Source organism: Neopsephotus bourkii, unplaced genomic scaffold (assembly GCF_033783945.1).
Source record: "Neopsephotus bourkii isolate Nb327-2 ecotype Australia unplaced genomic scaffold, CSIRO-AGI_Nbou_v1 NB_1783, whole genome shotgun sequence".
Taxonomy (NCBI): Eukaryota; Metazoa; Chordata; class Aves; order Psittaciformes; family Psittacidae; genus Neopsephotus; species Neopsephotus bourkii.
Genome location: NW_026902257.1, coordinates 715,698 through 732,508, shown reverse-complemented (window position 1 = coordinate 732,508; position 16,811 = coordinate 715,698). Strand labels below are relative to the sequence as shown.

The 16,811-nt window shown below is 42.4% G+C and overlaps 1 protein-coding gene across 1 annotated transcript in view; it reads right to left on the bottom strand.

The window, feature by feature from the left end:
* Positions 1 to 7,641, bottom strand: part of ZCCHC24 (zinc finger CCHC-type containing 24) — a 111,077-nt gene extending 103,436 nt beyond the window's left edge. Inside the window, exon 1 of the mRNA XM_061380044.1 lies at positions 7,000 to 7,641. Coding sequence (XP_061236028.1) covers positions 7,000 to 7,239 — 240 coding nt within the window. The 5' untranslated portion in view covers positions 7,240 to 7,641. The remainder of the gene's footprint in view (positions 1 to 6,999) is intronic.
* Between the last annotated feature and the right edge of the window lie 9,170 nt (positions 7,642 to 16,811).

Sequence of the window (16,811 nt, the reverse complement as noted above, 5' to 3'; positions counted from 1 at the left end):
GACTGTCAGTAATGTGATCTTTTCTGCTAATTGTTTATTACCAAAGTAACAGGACCATTAATAAAAGTCGTTTGCTATCTTTCTTGTACAATTCCACAAAATCCCTAAACCAACCAACAATATTAAAAAAAAGGAGAGGGGGTGGGGCAAGATTGGCTTTTGGATAAAAGCAGCTTTGTCTATCTTTTGGTTATCCATTCATTCCATACACTTCATAAATGAAGTACCGCCTGGAGAAGAGAAGGCCCCAGGGACACACCTTAAAGCTGACTTCAGTACCTAAAGGGCGCCTATATGAAATCTGGAGAGGAATTTTTTCCAAGGGCATGTAGGGATAGGACAAGGGGGAATGGCTCTAAACTGAAAGAGGGTAGATTTAGATTAGACGTTAGGGAGAAATTGTTCACTATGAGGGTGGTGAGGCACTGGCACAGGTTGCCCAGAGAAGCTGTGGCTCCCCCTTCCCTGAAGAGTTCAAAGTCAGGTTGGACAGAGCTTTGAGCAACCTGGTCTAGTGGAAGGTGTTCCCAGCCATTGCAGAGGGGTTGGAAACAGATAATCTTTAAGGTCATTTCCAACCCAAACACATCCTATGATTCTATGAAGTAAGACTTGATTGTCTGCTTATTTTGTGCAGTTCACTGGAAAAGGCTCTTCCCTTTGTATTCTGAATAACTGTGTCTGCAGAGCAAAAGAGATGGAGGGATGAAAAATCATCACTCAACACACAGTTGTATCGTCCCTTTGTCTGGGTGACTTTGGATGGAAGAAACTGTAAACACATAATTGGAACTGAAATCTGTATGTACAAAACTGTAACACGAACTCTACAGGCTTCTGCCTCCAGTTATGGCTTGGGGGTTTTTTTATGTGTATTGCTCATCAAGTTTTTCAAGACATGGATGTAGGCATGAGACAGAAAGTGAATGCTGATGCTCTTCTCCATAAGTTGTTTGCATAAATACAAAGTCTCAAGAGATTTAGAAGAATTGGTAATATTTTCAACTGATTAGGAAGAACACATACAATTGTCTTTCTCCTGCTGCTAGTTGAGTTTTGGGGTTTTTTTACTTGTCAAAAAGAATTCAATAGTAAAGCACAAAGCCTATATTCCTCTTCTGGAAGACTTAAGTTCAGCAATTAATATTTTAGCTTTTGCCAGCTTTCCAAACATGGTTCAGCTTTTGACGTGATACTAAGTAGCTGCAGAAGACTATGGTAATACTTTTGTTGCTGTAAACTAGTGTAAGCTAGAGGTAATGCAGGTGTGCTGCAGAGCTACAGTGGTATTTGCTTAGGTGTGGGGAGCGTAAGGAATCAACAAAGGAGGCTCTATCTGCTGGAGTATAACTTTGACATACCTTCTCTTCTTATTTCTGGGAGCTTTCTGCTATTCTTACTCGGGTAATGAAGCCTGGCAAAAGCAACGTAACTATTTAGAGTACTTGCCTGAGAGAACCAAGCTCTTGTGTATTCCCTTCTGGAATCAAATAGCTTTTGGGTAATTTAGCCTCAGTGACAAGAATAAGAAAGGTATCTGCTATATGCAGCCCACAACCACAATCCTAGAGAGTTGAGAAGTCTAAATCCATGCCTAGGGGATACAGTGTAATTTGTATGATAACTTGAGTCTCACTTATACAAAATACAGACTCCAGTTCCTGCAGTATATTCACTTATGGTTGTTTTTTCCTTCCCTGGCAAAAACGGGTGTTTTCTAAAGACAGAATTAACAAAGCATGAGGCCATGGATGCAGAAATAAAACCGGGAAGCAAAAAAGAATGCTTCTAAATTTTAAAACCCCCCAAATTTTGCATTTTAAAGCACACATCCAACTGGAATTGGAAATAGAGTAGTTGTTACCCCCAGATAGCTGTAATAGGATCTGACAGTTTGAGTCCAGAATAGAGAGTGGGCTCTGAAAGCTGCACTTTGTGTGACAAGGCAATATCGTCAAAAGGGCTGTAAAGCTGGCTGCGTGGGAGGATGGAAGAGGCCAATGCTGCTAAGATCCCCAAATGCATGTTGTCTTCTGACTAACAGAGATTCAGCTCCCTGGAGTCTCTTACAAGGACCAGTAAGGGAATTGACATTTAACTTCTTGAAAAGCAGTTTAAAGAGCTGACTGGCACTTCAAGTATCCACAAAATATCTGTAACGTACAATCACCTTGAGGCAGAGAGCACAAGTTCCCCCAACACAGCAATAGCCCAGCAATTCCTTTTTCAGTCAAAGTTGTAGAAGGATGAGGGCACTGAAATGTTAGTACTTACATGAATAGTGAGAAAAATGAAAATGAGATCAATCAAGTAATAATAATCACTATTATTAATGGATACCTTCATGTACTGCAGGCAACCTGTACACTGCACTACTCTGACTGTCAATAACAATTCTGAAATAAGAGTAGATAATACTGCGGTTGTTTAGATTGCAAGTGAGAAGCAAGAAGTCCTGACTGCAGCGCTGAGCACATTAAGCACTCTGTGGATCGTATATACGCTCTGTGTTAGAATAACTAATAATATTCCACAAAATGAATGGAATTGGAAATATTTTGGAGCATACGGCAATTTCTGCTAATCAGCATCTCCGTTGTATCTGCCCTAGGAGCGTACTGGTGGTGAGCAGCTTCTTGCCAAGTGTTTTGTTCTCTCTTTTAAATCTTTTAACCATGGCTGCTCTCAGAGATACGACCATTAAGTGGGTCAATGACCCGATTTTGTATGGCAGTCCCTGTACTGTTCTGATACTACAAGAATGATGAATCTTGTCATCATCCTTCAAATTAATTCACCTAGGCTATGTATCAGCTCTTTTCTCATCAAGTATCAGGCTAGTGTGTATTCCTCTAATTCTATCAAAGACAGATAGAAAACAAGTTTGATATAAAATGTGGGTTTTTTTGTAGAAATGCCAAGTTGCTTCCGCAGACTTTTGTTCTTGACAGTGTTTCATGGGTTTTTGTTGTTGTCATTAATATATGAATGTCACTGTCATACCAACTTTTCTTTTTTGGGAAGCTTTCTAGTAAGTGCTACCTATCCCAGTGCTGCAGACCTGCTGCTGTTTCACAGAGGCTGGAACTTTATTTTCCACAGTATGTGCTGGTTTTGTTTTGTTTTGTTTTGTTTAATTCTACAAAATTGCATTTCTGAGTGACCTTGCACCTTACTATAGTGAACTGAACTAGCCAATGTCCTCTCATTCCCAGTTAGCTCCCCATTTGCCTATAAGGACTGGAACTGGAAATTCCTGAGTCAGAAACATGAATTACTTCTTGAAAACAGTGATTATTTTCTAATCTAGTATATGCAGTTATTTGTGTTTAAATAAGATCTGCTTTAGATCCCGAAAGTAGCTGCCATAGAGGTTTCTGGAAGGAATTCTCTTGAAAGACACACAGAGTATTGCAGATGGTCAAAGAATTCATTAGGACGCAGGCTCCTTCTCTTGTGTAAATACTGGCTTCTGCCAGAATTACCACTCTGGGTTCAAAGAACCATGTTTGATTGCTATAATATGGTAATTCCTAGTAACTGGTTGCTGTCTCTTCTTGACTGAAGAAAGCATTGATCTGGTAGGATGCCTACTGTGAGTATAGAAACATACCATGAATCTCTTACACCCTTATTCTAGGTTTCTCAATTATAACACTCAATGACACAAAGCCACAGTTACCTGGCTCTGTCTCAAACACATTAAATCCTCTGTAACCAGCCCCACAACAAAACCTCAAATATTTGGCTCTGATGGATGGTGTTATAATGAGGGTGGAGCTCAGTTCAATAGCCAGTTTAATGCATCTTAATGTTATAACATGCTTTCGTTTCATATCTAGGACAATAAAAGCTGCAGTAAAGTTTTGTTTAAAGCAGGTCTGTTTTGCAAAATGAGTCTTGCATATGGAACAAAACACTCATTGTTGCTTTACTGTTTAAACCTTTATGATTGCTTTTTTTTTCCTGGTACAATGGGCTTTTATGCACCAAACAGCTGTGTTCATCATGTTTATTTAGAAGGCGTCCATTGTAGTGGAAAAAGTCTGGAGGACAAAAATCTTGGTGAAGTGCAAGACTACTCTGTGGGTGCTGGCACTTTAGAGGTTTTTTCTGTCCAGTTGCTTTGGTCAGCATGCAAGTCACATACACAGGCACTGCCATGCAGACTTGCAAACCCTGTATAATAGCAACTTTTCACAAGTGCTGCCTCTTGTTCCAAGTGTTCTCCTCCAGAAATTTTCAATTGCAAGGTAATGTACAGGACACGCGACTATTTTACACCCTATGATCCTATCATTTCTCAATCTGTTGCTATTTTGGCTGCTCATTAGATCACTTTCTAAATATTGTGTGCAGCTATGTGTCAATCATTGTCACTGCTCAACTCCAGGCTAAGCCAACCCAGGACAAAACTGGGAGGGGGAAAAAATACCAACCAAAGCAAGCACTGTGTAGAAAACAGTCAACAGTTTAACTATGTGTTGTTCCAAAGATAGCATAAGCCCACTATAGCATAAGCAGCATACAATACTAATGTTCCCCAAAATAATTTTATGCATTTGAAATACGTAGTGTATACCCAATGGCATCTGCAAATAAACAAATGTTAGCATCTCAAGAATTAAGAGCATGACACTTCTAAGTGACTCCTACCAGAAAACCAGTCTAGTTTCCAGGTTTTGGAAAGAATGGAGCATCAAACATACTGACACACCTTTTTTTGAGCAACAGTATTTCTTATGCCTTCTAAACCCTTGAATGAAAGCTGCTGTATAAGCAGGCAGCATTAGCCTATGCAACTAAAGGGTCCCCTATTTTCCTCAGGGTATATCCATCAGGGGAAATGCATTCCCATACCATATGAGATGGGTGCCTCTTTCCCTCCTTTCAGGTTACCCTGTATTAACACACAGTTCAGGTAAAGACTGGAAACATAGAAGTAAGTGTCTCTGTTGGCCACTTAGTGAATGCTATTGTTGTGACAAGCTGGAAAATGAACTGGAACAAACTAACATGCTTGATCTTTAAAAAATATTACAATATCTGTATAGGATGAAATGAGTCTTTTATTTCCTGAGCGGTAAATGCCGTAGGCTTGCTATAGAGCTCGCATTCTCAGCTGATGTCATTCATGTGCCTCGCAAAAGTGGAATGAGGTTAAAAAGAGCAGAATAAAGTTGCATCCATACAACTCATGGATGATAGGAATCTATATAGAAATGCAGCAGCTAAAGCTACTGCTGGCATCCAAAAGAAGCATGGCCGGGTAAGGCTTCAAAAGGGCTAACTGCTCAGAGCTGGGGCTGAAACAGGGGCATACCAAGGAAAAGATTTTCCAGAAAGAAGGAGAAAAGTTCTGGAGGGAAAATGGAAAGAAATGTGAGCCAAATGGAAAGGGAGAGAGTGTGACAAAAGGATTAGCCCTACTTGCAAAGAGCATAGTAGAAGCAGAAAATTAACTTGGGGGAAAGACAATTTAAGAAAACTGTTTCTCAAGAGACTGTCTCAAAGGCTTCCTGAATGCAGCCTCCATTTACTTTTTTCTTTCCTTTTTCGCCCAAGAAGAAAAAGAACCCGCTGTAAGCACAATGTGTTCTAACTTGAACAAACACAGACTTGAGCAGGGTCCCAATCTGAAGAGCCCATGCAGGCCAAACTCCTGGCATCTTGTCACTACCTGGGCACCACAAAGCTTATAAGCCAAGCAGAAAGGGGCAAATTTGCTATCAACAGGTAGGTAGCCAGAAGTTTAAATTACACTGCCTGATCACCTTTTTGCAAAATCGATGTACTTGGTAAGTCTACATGGGTTTAAACTGGGTATGTTATGTTGTGCTTAGTAAGCTTGGGTACACCAGACTGAATGGATCTTGAACTACACACTTTCAGAAATAGTGTGTGGATGTGCTTTGTGAAATTCTTAAGGAAGAATTTCTAATTAAGGAAAAAAGAATGTGTATATATAACTCCAACTCTTAACTGCTAACAGCTATAACACCAGAGCAGTTGGGGAATTTGTTTTTAATTAACAACCCTGTACCTTTGCTGACAGAACAGGAATGTGTATTTTGACTGAGAACACTTCTTAAACCTCAACATAAATGGCACTGAGAGGACTTCTGTGGGAAGTGCCAGGGCAGGTTGGATGCATAGTCCATCTAACCCTTGTCAAGTGGAGGCACTGCTGAATGCGTTCAGCAAGAGCCCCATGGTAGGGAATAAATATGTTGTTGCATCTCTTCTGGAGAGGTTGTGAGTTACGGTGTTCAAGGTGCCACCTCGCCTATCCCCACACATGTGAAATGCAGAAGTGCTCGACCTCAACAACTTCCTGTGACAGGGAGTTCCACAGTGAATTATCTTTGCATACCTTAGTTTTTTAGCCTCCTTCCCTTTGGTTTCATTTAGTCTTGTGTTATGAAATGTGTGCAAAACTTCTTTTCACTGTTTTTGTCACGTTCCCTTTCAAATAGTGCTGGTCTCCGATCTCTCTTAAGCTATGTATATTCTTTATATTAAGCTTTTAAAGTATCACTTTGTGGAGAAATATATAGGCGGCGAGTGGAATTTCTGTACGTTCTGACGGATGTAGCACTCTTTTTGTGTGTCCCCCGTCCCTCTGGCAAGGGAAACCGGTGTAACCATTGACCAGACTGTCAACACGGGCGCCTTTCGCCGCTCGTCGGCTGCGGGAGGAGGCGGCGGCGGGCGGCTTCGCCAATGCCGCTCCGGCTGCGCCGCCTCGCCCCGGCCCGGCCGCCGGCCCGTTAGCAGGACGGGCGCTGCCACCAGCGCAGAGGGGCCGGGACTGGTGGAGCGGAAGGCTCGAGGAGGGAAGCGGCCGGGAGCGGGGCTGCCCAGTCCCGCCGGCGGGCTCGGTCCCGGCCAGGGGAGGCGGGGGGAAGCTGCAGGGGCATCATGGCGGTTGTGGCCCGGGGGGGGGCCGGGGTCAGCGGGCCGGGGGCTGCGCGCCGGGTGGCGGCGGCGGGGACTCACCTCGCTCCGCTGGAGCTGGAAGAAGCTGTTGAGATAGCTGGAGCTGAGCGAGGAGCTCAGCTCCGGGGTGCTCTTGGTGTAGCCGAGGTCAGGGTGCTGGGACGAGGAGGGCTCGGGTCTAAAGGCATCGAAGGCGCTGGCCTGGTGCGTGTCTTGCAGCGAGAGATAGACCCAGTTGAGGAGCTGGGCGGGCTGGTAGACGGACGCGGCGCTGGTGTCGATGGTTGACAACAAGCTCATCTTTCCCCCCGGGCTCTGCCGGCGGCGGCTGTCCCCGCGGTGCCGCTCCCCCTCCCCGCGCTCCGGCCGGCGCCTCTTTTCCGTCCCTGCCCGGCGTGCTTCCTCTTCGCCGCCCGCAGGAGAGGAGAGGAGAGGACGGGCCGGGCCGGGGTCTCGCTGCCGGGCCCCGCTCCGCTCTCGCTCCCCCTAAGGCCGGCGGCGCCCGCACAGCGCTCCGCGCAGCACAGACATTGCTGCTGCCGCCCGCGGGCTCCGCAGGAAACTTTCTGCGCTCAGCCCTCCCTCCCCGCCCGGCCGCTGCCTGCCCCGCTATCTGTCTTTATTCCCACTCGGGCAGGCAGCAGCGGCGAGGGAGGGGCTGCCGGCGCTCCGGCAGCGGCGCCGCGCCCCCATAGGCCTCCCGCCCGCCGCGGGGGTGCAGGGGGCGGGTGGTGGCTGTGGGTGCACGGGAGTCCCGGAGCCGCCCCCCGCCCTCCCCGGCTCCGTGTGCGCACATGTGTGTGTACGTGTGTGGGTACAGGCGGCGTCCCCAGGCCGCTGGCCCGGGGGTGTCCCCGGGCCGCTGGCGGCTCGCCCGCCTGGTTTGCGTCGCTCGCTCCCCGGCCTTCCTTTTCCTTCTTCCTGACGATTTTTACGCCAAACACGCTCAAAGCCCTCCCCAGGGCTTCTCTCGGGGCCGCTTCGCGGCTGTTTTTAACTCCGCGAGTTTCGCTCGGTACCTCGTCAGCCTGCCCTCGCTTAAAACTCCTTTTCTGGGGTTTGCCCGTGCTAGGAGCTCGTCGTAATCTGAGGCTCCTTCTCACTAAGCGTCTGTCAGAGCTCCAGGTTTATGAAGGCTTGGTCGGTCACTGAGGTTGTGCCAAGCCTTGCAGAGTTAGGGTTTCCCAAATAAGGCATGCAAGGGGTGTGATGTTCCCTTTGAAATCCATCTAGGTAGCCCTGGCGCAGGCTCTTGGGGAGCCTGGCTGCGGTAGGATACTCTGGAGTTAAAGCTGAGTAGGCCTTGTAAGGAGTCGGTAGCACAAAAGAGGGTGATGAATGATTCTCCTTTTAGGAAGAAGCCTGAGTGGGTAAGCTGGTAATTACGGTTCATAAACTCTTCCCTGCTGCCTTCCCTGCAATGAGTGGAGTGGAGCAGCTATTTCTCGCTTTGGTACAAACACTGTAGCAATCAAACTAGCAGTTTTCTTTTTAAAACCAAAGAAACTCCCAGGAGGTAACTTAAAAACTTGAGCAAATCTCCTGGTTCTCTTTCCTGAGTGACAGAATACTAAAAATTAATGTGTCTTCCCAGTATGGTCTTGGAAAAAAAATGCCTGCCTTCCTTAGATAGCAGAAAAAAAATCTGACCTTTGGAACATCAAAGTTGGCATCTAGGTTTGCCTTAATGAGCCATACATCTCTGCCAAGACTGAAGAAAAATCGCTGTTCTGAAAAACATGGTTAGAAGCAATAGCAAATGCATGTCAGAATACACACAGCAAAAAAAAAAAAAAAGCTATTAAATTGTCAGTTGCAAACACCAAAGATGGATGCATTTTACTTTTGAGAGCAGGTAGTTAAGGCAGCACAGCTATCTACTTGCAGGAATGTAAGTGAAGATTGCAGCTTTCCAGAACTGCAAGGCGAGGTGAAATTGGGAGCAGCTCAATCAAACTGAATTCCTTTAGTGGTGCTAATATTTTGTGTTTTTAATGACAGAGTCCTTGAAGCATGAATGCAGTTTGCTCATTTGTGAGATGTCTTGGTTTACAGGCCCTTTGGAGTGCATCTGCACATGTGTGTATCAGCATGAGAAGGAACACATGACAGCAGTATGAAGGATCTTTGTACCCCTGTAACTGTGCACAGCACAGATCATAACAGCAAAAGAATGACATGAAATAGCATCCTAAATTCAAACAGTTGCATAATGTTTTAAAGAAGCAAAAAGGTGAATAAGGCTTAGTGACTTATTAAGCTGTGGTGGAAGATTGTCCAGGATTTTAAATGGAAAAAGAACAGGAAATACAGATCACATCTGAGGAATTTACCTTTCTGGCAGATGGTGATAGTAAAGTACGGATATGGTAGAAAGTCTATGAGGGGGAACTAGGATGAAGCCACTTATTGCTGTGGATTTTTTGTAGGCATGCTAATTCCTTCCTTAAAGACAATTTCTATTTCTATCACTTCCCTCTTTTACATGATACATTAAAACAAAATACCTGTATTTTTATTGGACAACTCTACTGTTCTCTCTGATTAGCAACATGCTGTGAATGAAATGGGAGTTCTGAACAAGTAGAAAAGACAACAGGGTTCTTGTACTAACAAGAGGCCAAAATACAGACTGGCTGAGATGATACAATGTTTTGGATTAACAGCTCTTGGTATATTTTGATACTTTTTTTCCAAACTGAGTGTAGCTGTCATTGTAGACAGTTGGCTTGACTGCTTTAGTCAGATACCGCAGTACAGATTGCAGCTGGGCGAGAGAAGGCAGCATTAGAATGCGTTTATTACAGCAGCTGCATTTGGAAGTGTAGCATCTCCCTGTGATGTTAAAGACATCACACTTTCCACCAGATACATTTGAACATTGGAAGGTTGTGGCTGTAGTCTCCTCTTGATAGCCCTGGTTGCTTCAAGCAACCACAGAGAGTAATGAGTGAATTGAATAGATGCTTCACTTTGCATATCAAGAAGGGAAAATGTTGCAAAAGCCTCTGCTATGCATGCCATAGCTAAAAAGGACTGACATTTTGAGATTTAGTTGTCATCCTGGTCTTCTGCTATATTTTCTGGAAAAGAGTTTCTAAGCAGTTCCCCTCCCTTTCTGAACTTAATGTCGCTCTTAACAAAATGCTGCTGACACATCTGCTGCTTGTCCAGTTATCTTCAAAATAGTGATTTGATTTGATTTTATATTTTATTTCATTTTATTTTTCATTGTAAGCCCCCTCTTTCTTCACCTCTAGAAGTTATAGATTAGTGAAGATTGGCACAAGTTGTCTATTTAGCAGATACGTGACAGTAGAGAAAGAAACTTGTTCAATGAGACAACCCTATGCCTGCAAGATGTCTTCAGGGCATGTCTATAGTTCCTACTAATTACATGGGGGTGGACTATGACATCAACTCTATGGGTTATACAGCAGCTTTATGGTGCTGAAACAGTTTACTTTTTAATCCTCCTGTTTTTTTTCATGAATAGCGCTAACGAAGTAAAAACAAACAGTCAAACAACTGGACCTGTAACATGAAACTCAAAATAATCTGCATGGTTTAAATAAATTGGAAAATAGAAGCCTTGAAGCAGGTCAAAGGCAAACACAGAGATAGGATCCGACACCTTCACCCCTTAATGAACTGGGCCTCTTGAGTCTGCTCTCTTCACACGGCATCTTTGCAAGAGCAAAGAATGTAATTTTCCACTTCTGGTCAGGACTAGTTATTTCTTAACCTAGTGTAGTTATGTTCCTGCTTTCAGTGTTCATACCTTGGATGATGTCAGCCTTTAAACTACATATCTAATTTTTAAATATTTTTAAATATATTTTTATAGAACTCCATATTTTAAAAATGAATGTGACCTAATAGGAGTATCTTGGATTCTCATGCTTCTAAAGGTGCCGTTGTGTGAATTGCTGTAATCTTACCCATCTTCTAAATTGGATGGGACTCCAAAAGGAAAATAGAATGAATACCCAAAACTGCTAATAATACTAGTGAAAACAGGTGATGTGAGCCCACTACTGTGATCACTGGTTTCTGTAATTGGGATATAAGTAACGCAATGGGCCATTCAGCTGCAGTTTACATGGAATATTCCAAGTGAATGTTTTTCATATGCTGCAGCAGAGATTCTTATCTTATTATGAAATAATCTAGCTATGCGGTGGAAACAGTGTGTAAGCGCTCTTCAAATTATGAGGAGGCATTTCAACAGAGTTGTAAACTGTAAAAGTACATCTGCATTTGGCATTTCTGAGTTATGGACATTACAGCCACTTGTGCTTGCTATGTAGATACAACAGTTTTGCTGCCAGCAATGAAACGCAGCATAACCATAAACCAAAGTTACTGAAAGGGAATCTAGGAAATGTATGTGTGTGGGTCTGTTACACCATGTATTTTTGCACCTATCAATAGCTCAGCTGCTACCTAGTGCTCAGATAGAGGAAGAAAACATGAATTTTGACTTTAAGTGACTCTCCTATAGCTTTGGCACAGAAAGTTCTGGAAATGGATGAATATGAATTTATAGGTCACTCATATGTAGAATTTTGGTAAATATATACCAGACGCAGTAATGGTTTGCTGTGGGTAGTGTGTGAAGCACAATTCCTGCAAGGCTGTCTCAAACCACAAAGTAGGTGATTTATGTAACAGATCCTCTTGGAGAACACAGGCTTTGCACCTGGCCAGTTTATGGTTTCAGGTCTTGGGGCCTCCTCACTCACTCTATGTTAAGATGTCAGTACATGGCTGAGTATTTGGATGAAAGATGCTCTGGATATGCATAGCTGTGTGAGAAATACTGTTTGATTTTTGCATTGCTTTGCAAAGGTTCCTGGAGACTCTTTAGCTACAGCACAGGTTTCTGAAGTGTTTTAAAAGTAGCTCCGTGTCCCTAGTACTGATCCAGAAGCTCATTATCCCTGTCCAGAACATCTCATCCTTTTTACTTACCCTGTCCTAGCCCCTTACTCTTGATTGTCCCAGGAATCCAGGAGAGGAAGTTCAAGGAAGAGGGCAGAGTGGAGGAGCAGGGCAGTAGTAGTTAGGGAGAGGAGAAGCGGGCACCAGGGCAGCCCATCTGCCTTACCTGGCAGTGTCTGTGTTGAAACTGCTACTGATGCTGGCTTCAACAGCCAGAGAAATGGCATGCGACTGGGGAGGCCCAGGGAGTTATTATCACCTGGGAAATCCCTCCAACCTACCTTATGCTGTAGGAGACTCTTTACTGAGGACATTTCTTAATGTCATCATTGCTTTGTAACTGGCTACAAACTGAGGAAGATAGGTGCTGCCTGTGGAGCTCTTTAAAGACCTTGGTGTTAAAGCATGAAATAAAAATACTCAAACTGCCCAAGCAGGAAAACAATGACTATTACTGGATTTATTTATTTATTTATTTAAGCATGGAGAGTTTAATTTGTGTCTTTTTATGTGTACCTTTACTGCAAGTAGTATCTTTTCCCATCTCCTTCTCTCATTAAATACGTGGTACAGCAAGCTCCAGGAGCCGGAGACATTACCTAATTGTTTGCCATCTCTATGCTTCCCTGGGAGCTCCACCAGATTTTTAATTCCTATACTATAAACTCTCTGAGTGTGCTTGCTGAGGTAGAACAAGGCTTTGAGAAAGTAAGAGTTAGAACAATTGCAGAAGACAGAAGAGAATTAAAAAGATAAAAATAAATGAAATGGTGATTAGTGGATGGCACAGGTTATAGTGGTTAATAGGAGAGGAAGAGACTGGTGGGACCTGTGAACAGAGTGGCTGCAGTGGGACTGGAAGCTGGGACTGTATCTACAATTAGCTTTTTATTAATGGCTGCTTTTTGTGGAATTGCTGATTGTCCTTTGGTCAGCTCAGATCTGGTAGCAGTATTTGGTCTGGGAATCTGTTTGCACCACACAGTTGTCACCAAGAGTATTACTACCACCTCCTTCAACACTTCAGTCTCATTGATTTTCTTCTTAATGCCTTCTTTACACACCCAGGATTATCTGTGGGTTTACTTTTTCTCTTATAGTCCTGCTTTCCATTAGGCTGGGTAACAGGATGAGTTTATTCATGATTATATGCATCTTATCAATTCTGAATTGCCATGTTGATTCTGGAGTGGGCATTTCCCTTAAGCAGCAGTAACCCTGTGGCAGGGAAGCTTGTTTCCTAGTTACTCTGAATCGACACATTATTTATATGAGAATTGGAAACTCTCCAAGGAGGCTTTAGGCTGTTCTTTACATGAAAGGAATGAACGGCAGATGCCTGAAGACTGGAGTTCTTTAGTTTTGTGTCTTGAAACTTGGAACTCTGTCTTATATTAGGGCTTGATTCTTGTCTTGGTCAGCACAATTCACATGCCTATGAAATCCTCCAGGATCATCTAGAACCTGTCTTGTGTGTTACCTGTTTTGGGGTTGCCTGATGCAGGCAGTACTGATATGATTACAGCTCTGGACAGGAAGAAGCTGTCACTACCATCCTATCAAGGGCCTAAAAGTCATCAGCTTTTATAACAGGTACATGGTGTACAGGTTTTAAATCGTATTTACTACATCAGTTCTACTGTATGGTTTTATGAGAGAAATGATATCTGTGCAGGCATAAATATGGACTAAACTACTCTAGCAAAAAAACCCAGACTTTCCATATATGTATGTTTATCAATTATAGATAAAACCCACAGTGATATGGAAGCTAGTTCTGCTGATGGAACACTAAAATCCCTTTAAAACTTTAAACCTGTCCTCTTCCTTTTTAAGCCAATCTGTTTTTTTCACCTCAGTTAATACAACTGACAGATGTCCCTCTCACATATGTTTCTTTAGTAAAAGCACTGCAGCCCCATCTTCACATGATTTAGTCCAATCACTCACCAATAAAAGATTCACCAAAGAGAAGATTCATATGGGGGGAAAAGTGCTGTTCCAAAGCCTATGTAAAAATGGAGTTCTTGGTATAAATTTAGTTGCTTGTGATCAAATTCACGTTCATGTTAGCCCTGTTTAATTCAACCGAAGGCAAGATGTTAACTTCTAGCAAGACATGTTTTCATTTCCTTCAATACAATCCTAAATAAGAAAGATGAATTCATAGTGGAGATTACAGTAAAGTTAGTTGTCATGGTATAGGTACTCATGCTTTAGGGAAAAATATACCCCCCTCTTTGATATAAAACTGGAATATTTTGAGCCATACCATTCTTCTGGAAAATTTTCTTGCCTGCTAAACTGAAACTTTATTTGTTGGTCTACACTCTTACAGTGAACCTCCTAATACAACACTGGCATCAGCCTGCAAGTATTGACCTGACCCTTTCCCATTTAATGAGGTAAGTAGTTTCTTCTTGTATAAAGGGCTGAACAAGCCTACCAGTGTCTCTATCTTAAACACAGCTGTTAATTTGAAGGTGTTAACATGTACCACCTGGTTCTGTGAGGATGGCATTAGCCAAGGGTATCATTAACACTAGTAACTTGTTGAATGAAAAGTAAAAATGAAAGCTGGGGAAGCCTGCAAGGGTGTAACTGCTCCAAAATTAACTTTCCAGTGTTTTTACCTTATGGAATGTCATATTTGCTAGGAAATGTGAAGAACCAATGAACAGACAATATATTTTTTGATGAACTAGTCAAAAAAAAAGTGTGGAGTTTATTTCCCCACCCTTAATAATGATCGCACCTTGTTTTCTTTCGCTTGTCTCAGACCAAGCTCTAGGCCAGGGACAGGTACAGAGCGTGTATGTGACTCTAGCTCAGAAACACATTTTCCAGCTGACATATGTCCACCTCACTGTTTCTGCCACTGTAAATCTCTGAGTAAAAAACTCTCATCCCCATCAATGCTCAACAGTCCTCAAAAGTATGTAAAAATGGAATTGCTAGGTAAATAAGTATCAAGAAATGGGTGGATGTCCCAGTATAATCTTAATGCTCAAACAAACATAGCAAAGTGTCTTGCATGTTTTTACATGGCGAAAATATAAAGATCAAGTGCAAAAATATCACAGTTTAAATCTTTTTGTGGTGGCATTCCTCTGCACTGGTTGCCTTTTACGACTCCAGGTGGAACATCTTTCAGGAAAGTGGCTTTAGCTCACCAGCACAAATGCCATAAGGGTGCTGTCAAAGGTACTGCGTGTTCCTGTCATTGCCGCATTCCAACTTTCCTAATGGCACAGTTAGGTTTTGTTTTCATCAAAAATATTTTTACCATCCACAAGCAAAGATTTTAATAAACAAATGTTACAGAGAAAGTTTATTCAGCAACCGATGCAAATTTTGGTCTTTTTCTGGTCTGAAAGTAGGGGTGCAGGGTGTTGTCCCTTGTTAGTGAGAATCGAGGGGTCTGGGGCAACTGTAGCTTCTGCAGAAAAACTTTCGTGTTCTGCTTCATTACTACATGATGTTACACATGATTGTCATTTGCCTCTGGTGTAAGCACGTGTGTTTTGACTACATTTATATCAAAATTTAGCAAAATGAGGATGACATATGGTAACATCCACATTAAGGCACAGCTCAAGAAGGGATCATGCTTTTTAGTCAGATTCTTTCTAGGTCATGAGTGACTCGAATGAAGATGTCAGTATCCTGTTTTCCTGTCTTGCCAGATGTCTTGAAGTGAGATAAAAGGATTCATGCAGCTAAGAAAAACTTCACTTATCTGTATTGTGTTTTTTGTGTGTCAGCTGAAAGACATCAGGCATCCCTTGGCAAACCAAGTGCTACCAGAAAGTTTCACTTGGCTTAAACTTACCTATATTTAGTAAAGTATATAACAATATATTAAAAATAATATCATTTGACTTCTTTTAAATCTTTCCCTTTGATGAACTCAAAATATGACTGTGCTGCAAATATTGCCAAAATTATGAGTCTCTTAAACAAATTCGAGAAGAACTGACAGTGACAACTAATATCCTCAGAAAATGTTGGTTTGGCTTTGATTTGTGGTTAACTGTGCCCAGGGTGTGAGCTGGAGGTGCAACTTGCAGAAGTACTTCAAAAATAATATTTCATTTAAATTTGTAGTTGGACAGCTTGATCTGAGTTCAGATTTGGTTCAATTCTCTATTTTAAAATACCTTTACGTTGTACTGTTTCTGCACTTCAAAGATTCTCTTGTTCATTCCACTATCAAAGTAGTGTGATTATAATTCTTCCATAAAGAATGGCTCTAGAAGGCCAGTAAGTAAGTAATTCATTCTGTACCCACTAAAGTTCTGTTTTCTGAATACCTTGAAGACTGGAGGAGGCTTGGATTACGTTGTGACATTTTTAAACTGACAGTCACACTTTTAACATGAATAACTGGTTTTGATCATAATAGCAGCCAGTCTGCAAGGACTAATAAATTCCACTAAGTTACCCAAAGATACAGCTTAGTCTCCTTGGAATCTATATTGCATTTTTAATTGGACTGTTATGGCTCTGTACATGCATATTCCATTGAAAGCTTGCAAACCAGTCAGATACAACTCAGTAGAAATTGAAAGAGTCATATATCCTGCCTGTGTTTTTTAAGCTTATATTTTTGGCTTGTAGTAATTCCCAGAGACTGGGGGAAAGGCCTTATTCTTTCCAGCCTGCTTCCCTAATCATCCACTTTCCCTTACTCAATTCTTCTTTATCAGTAAACTCTTGGTTCCCTTTCTTGGCCTGTAACATTTGGGATGTTTATTGTTTTGAAAGTCTGTTTGGGGAAGTAACAGTACAACTGAAGTCGTGGATAGCGCATAGAGTTATATCTGCATTAGTGAATATGGTGGCCTGATAGCAGTGATTTTTTTATTTATTTAAGGAGGATCAATGGACTTGGCATCCATACTCTATTAATTGCAGTAGTTTGTTGG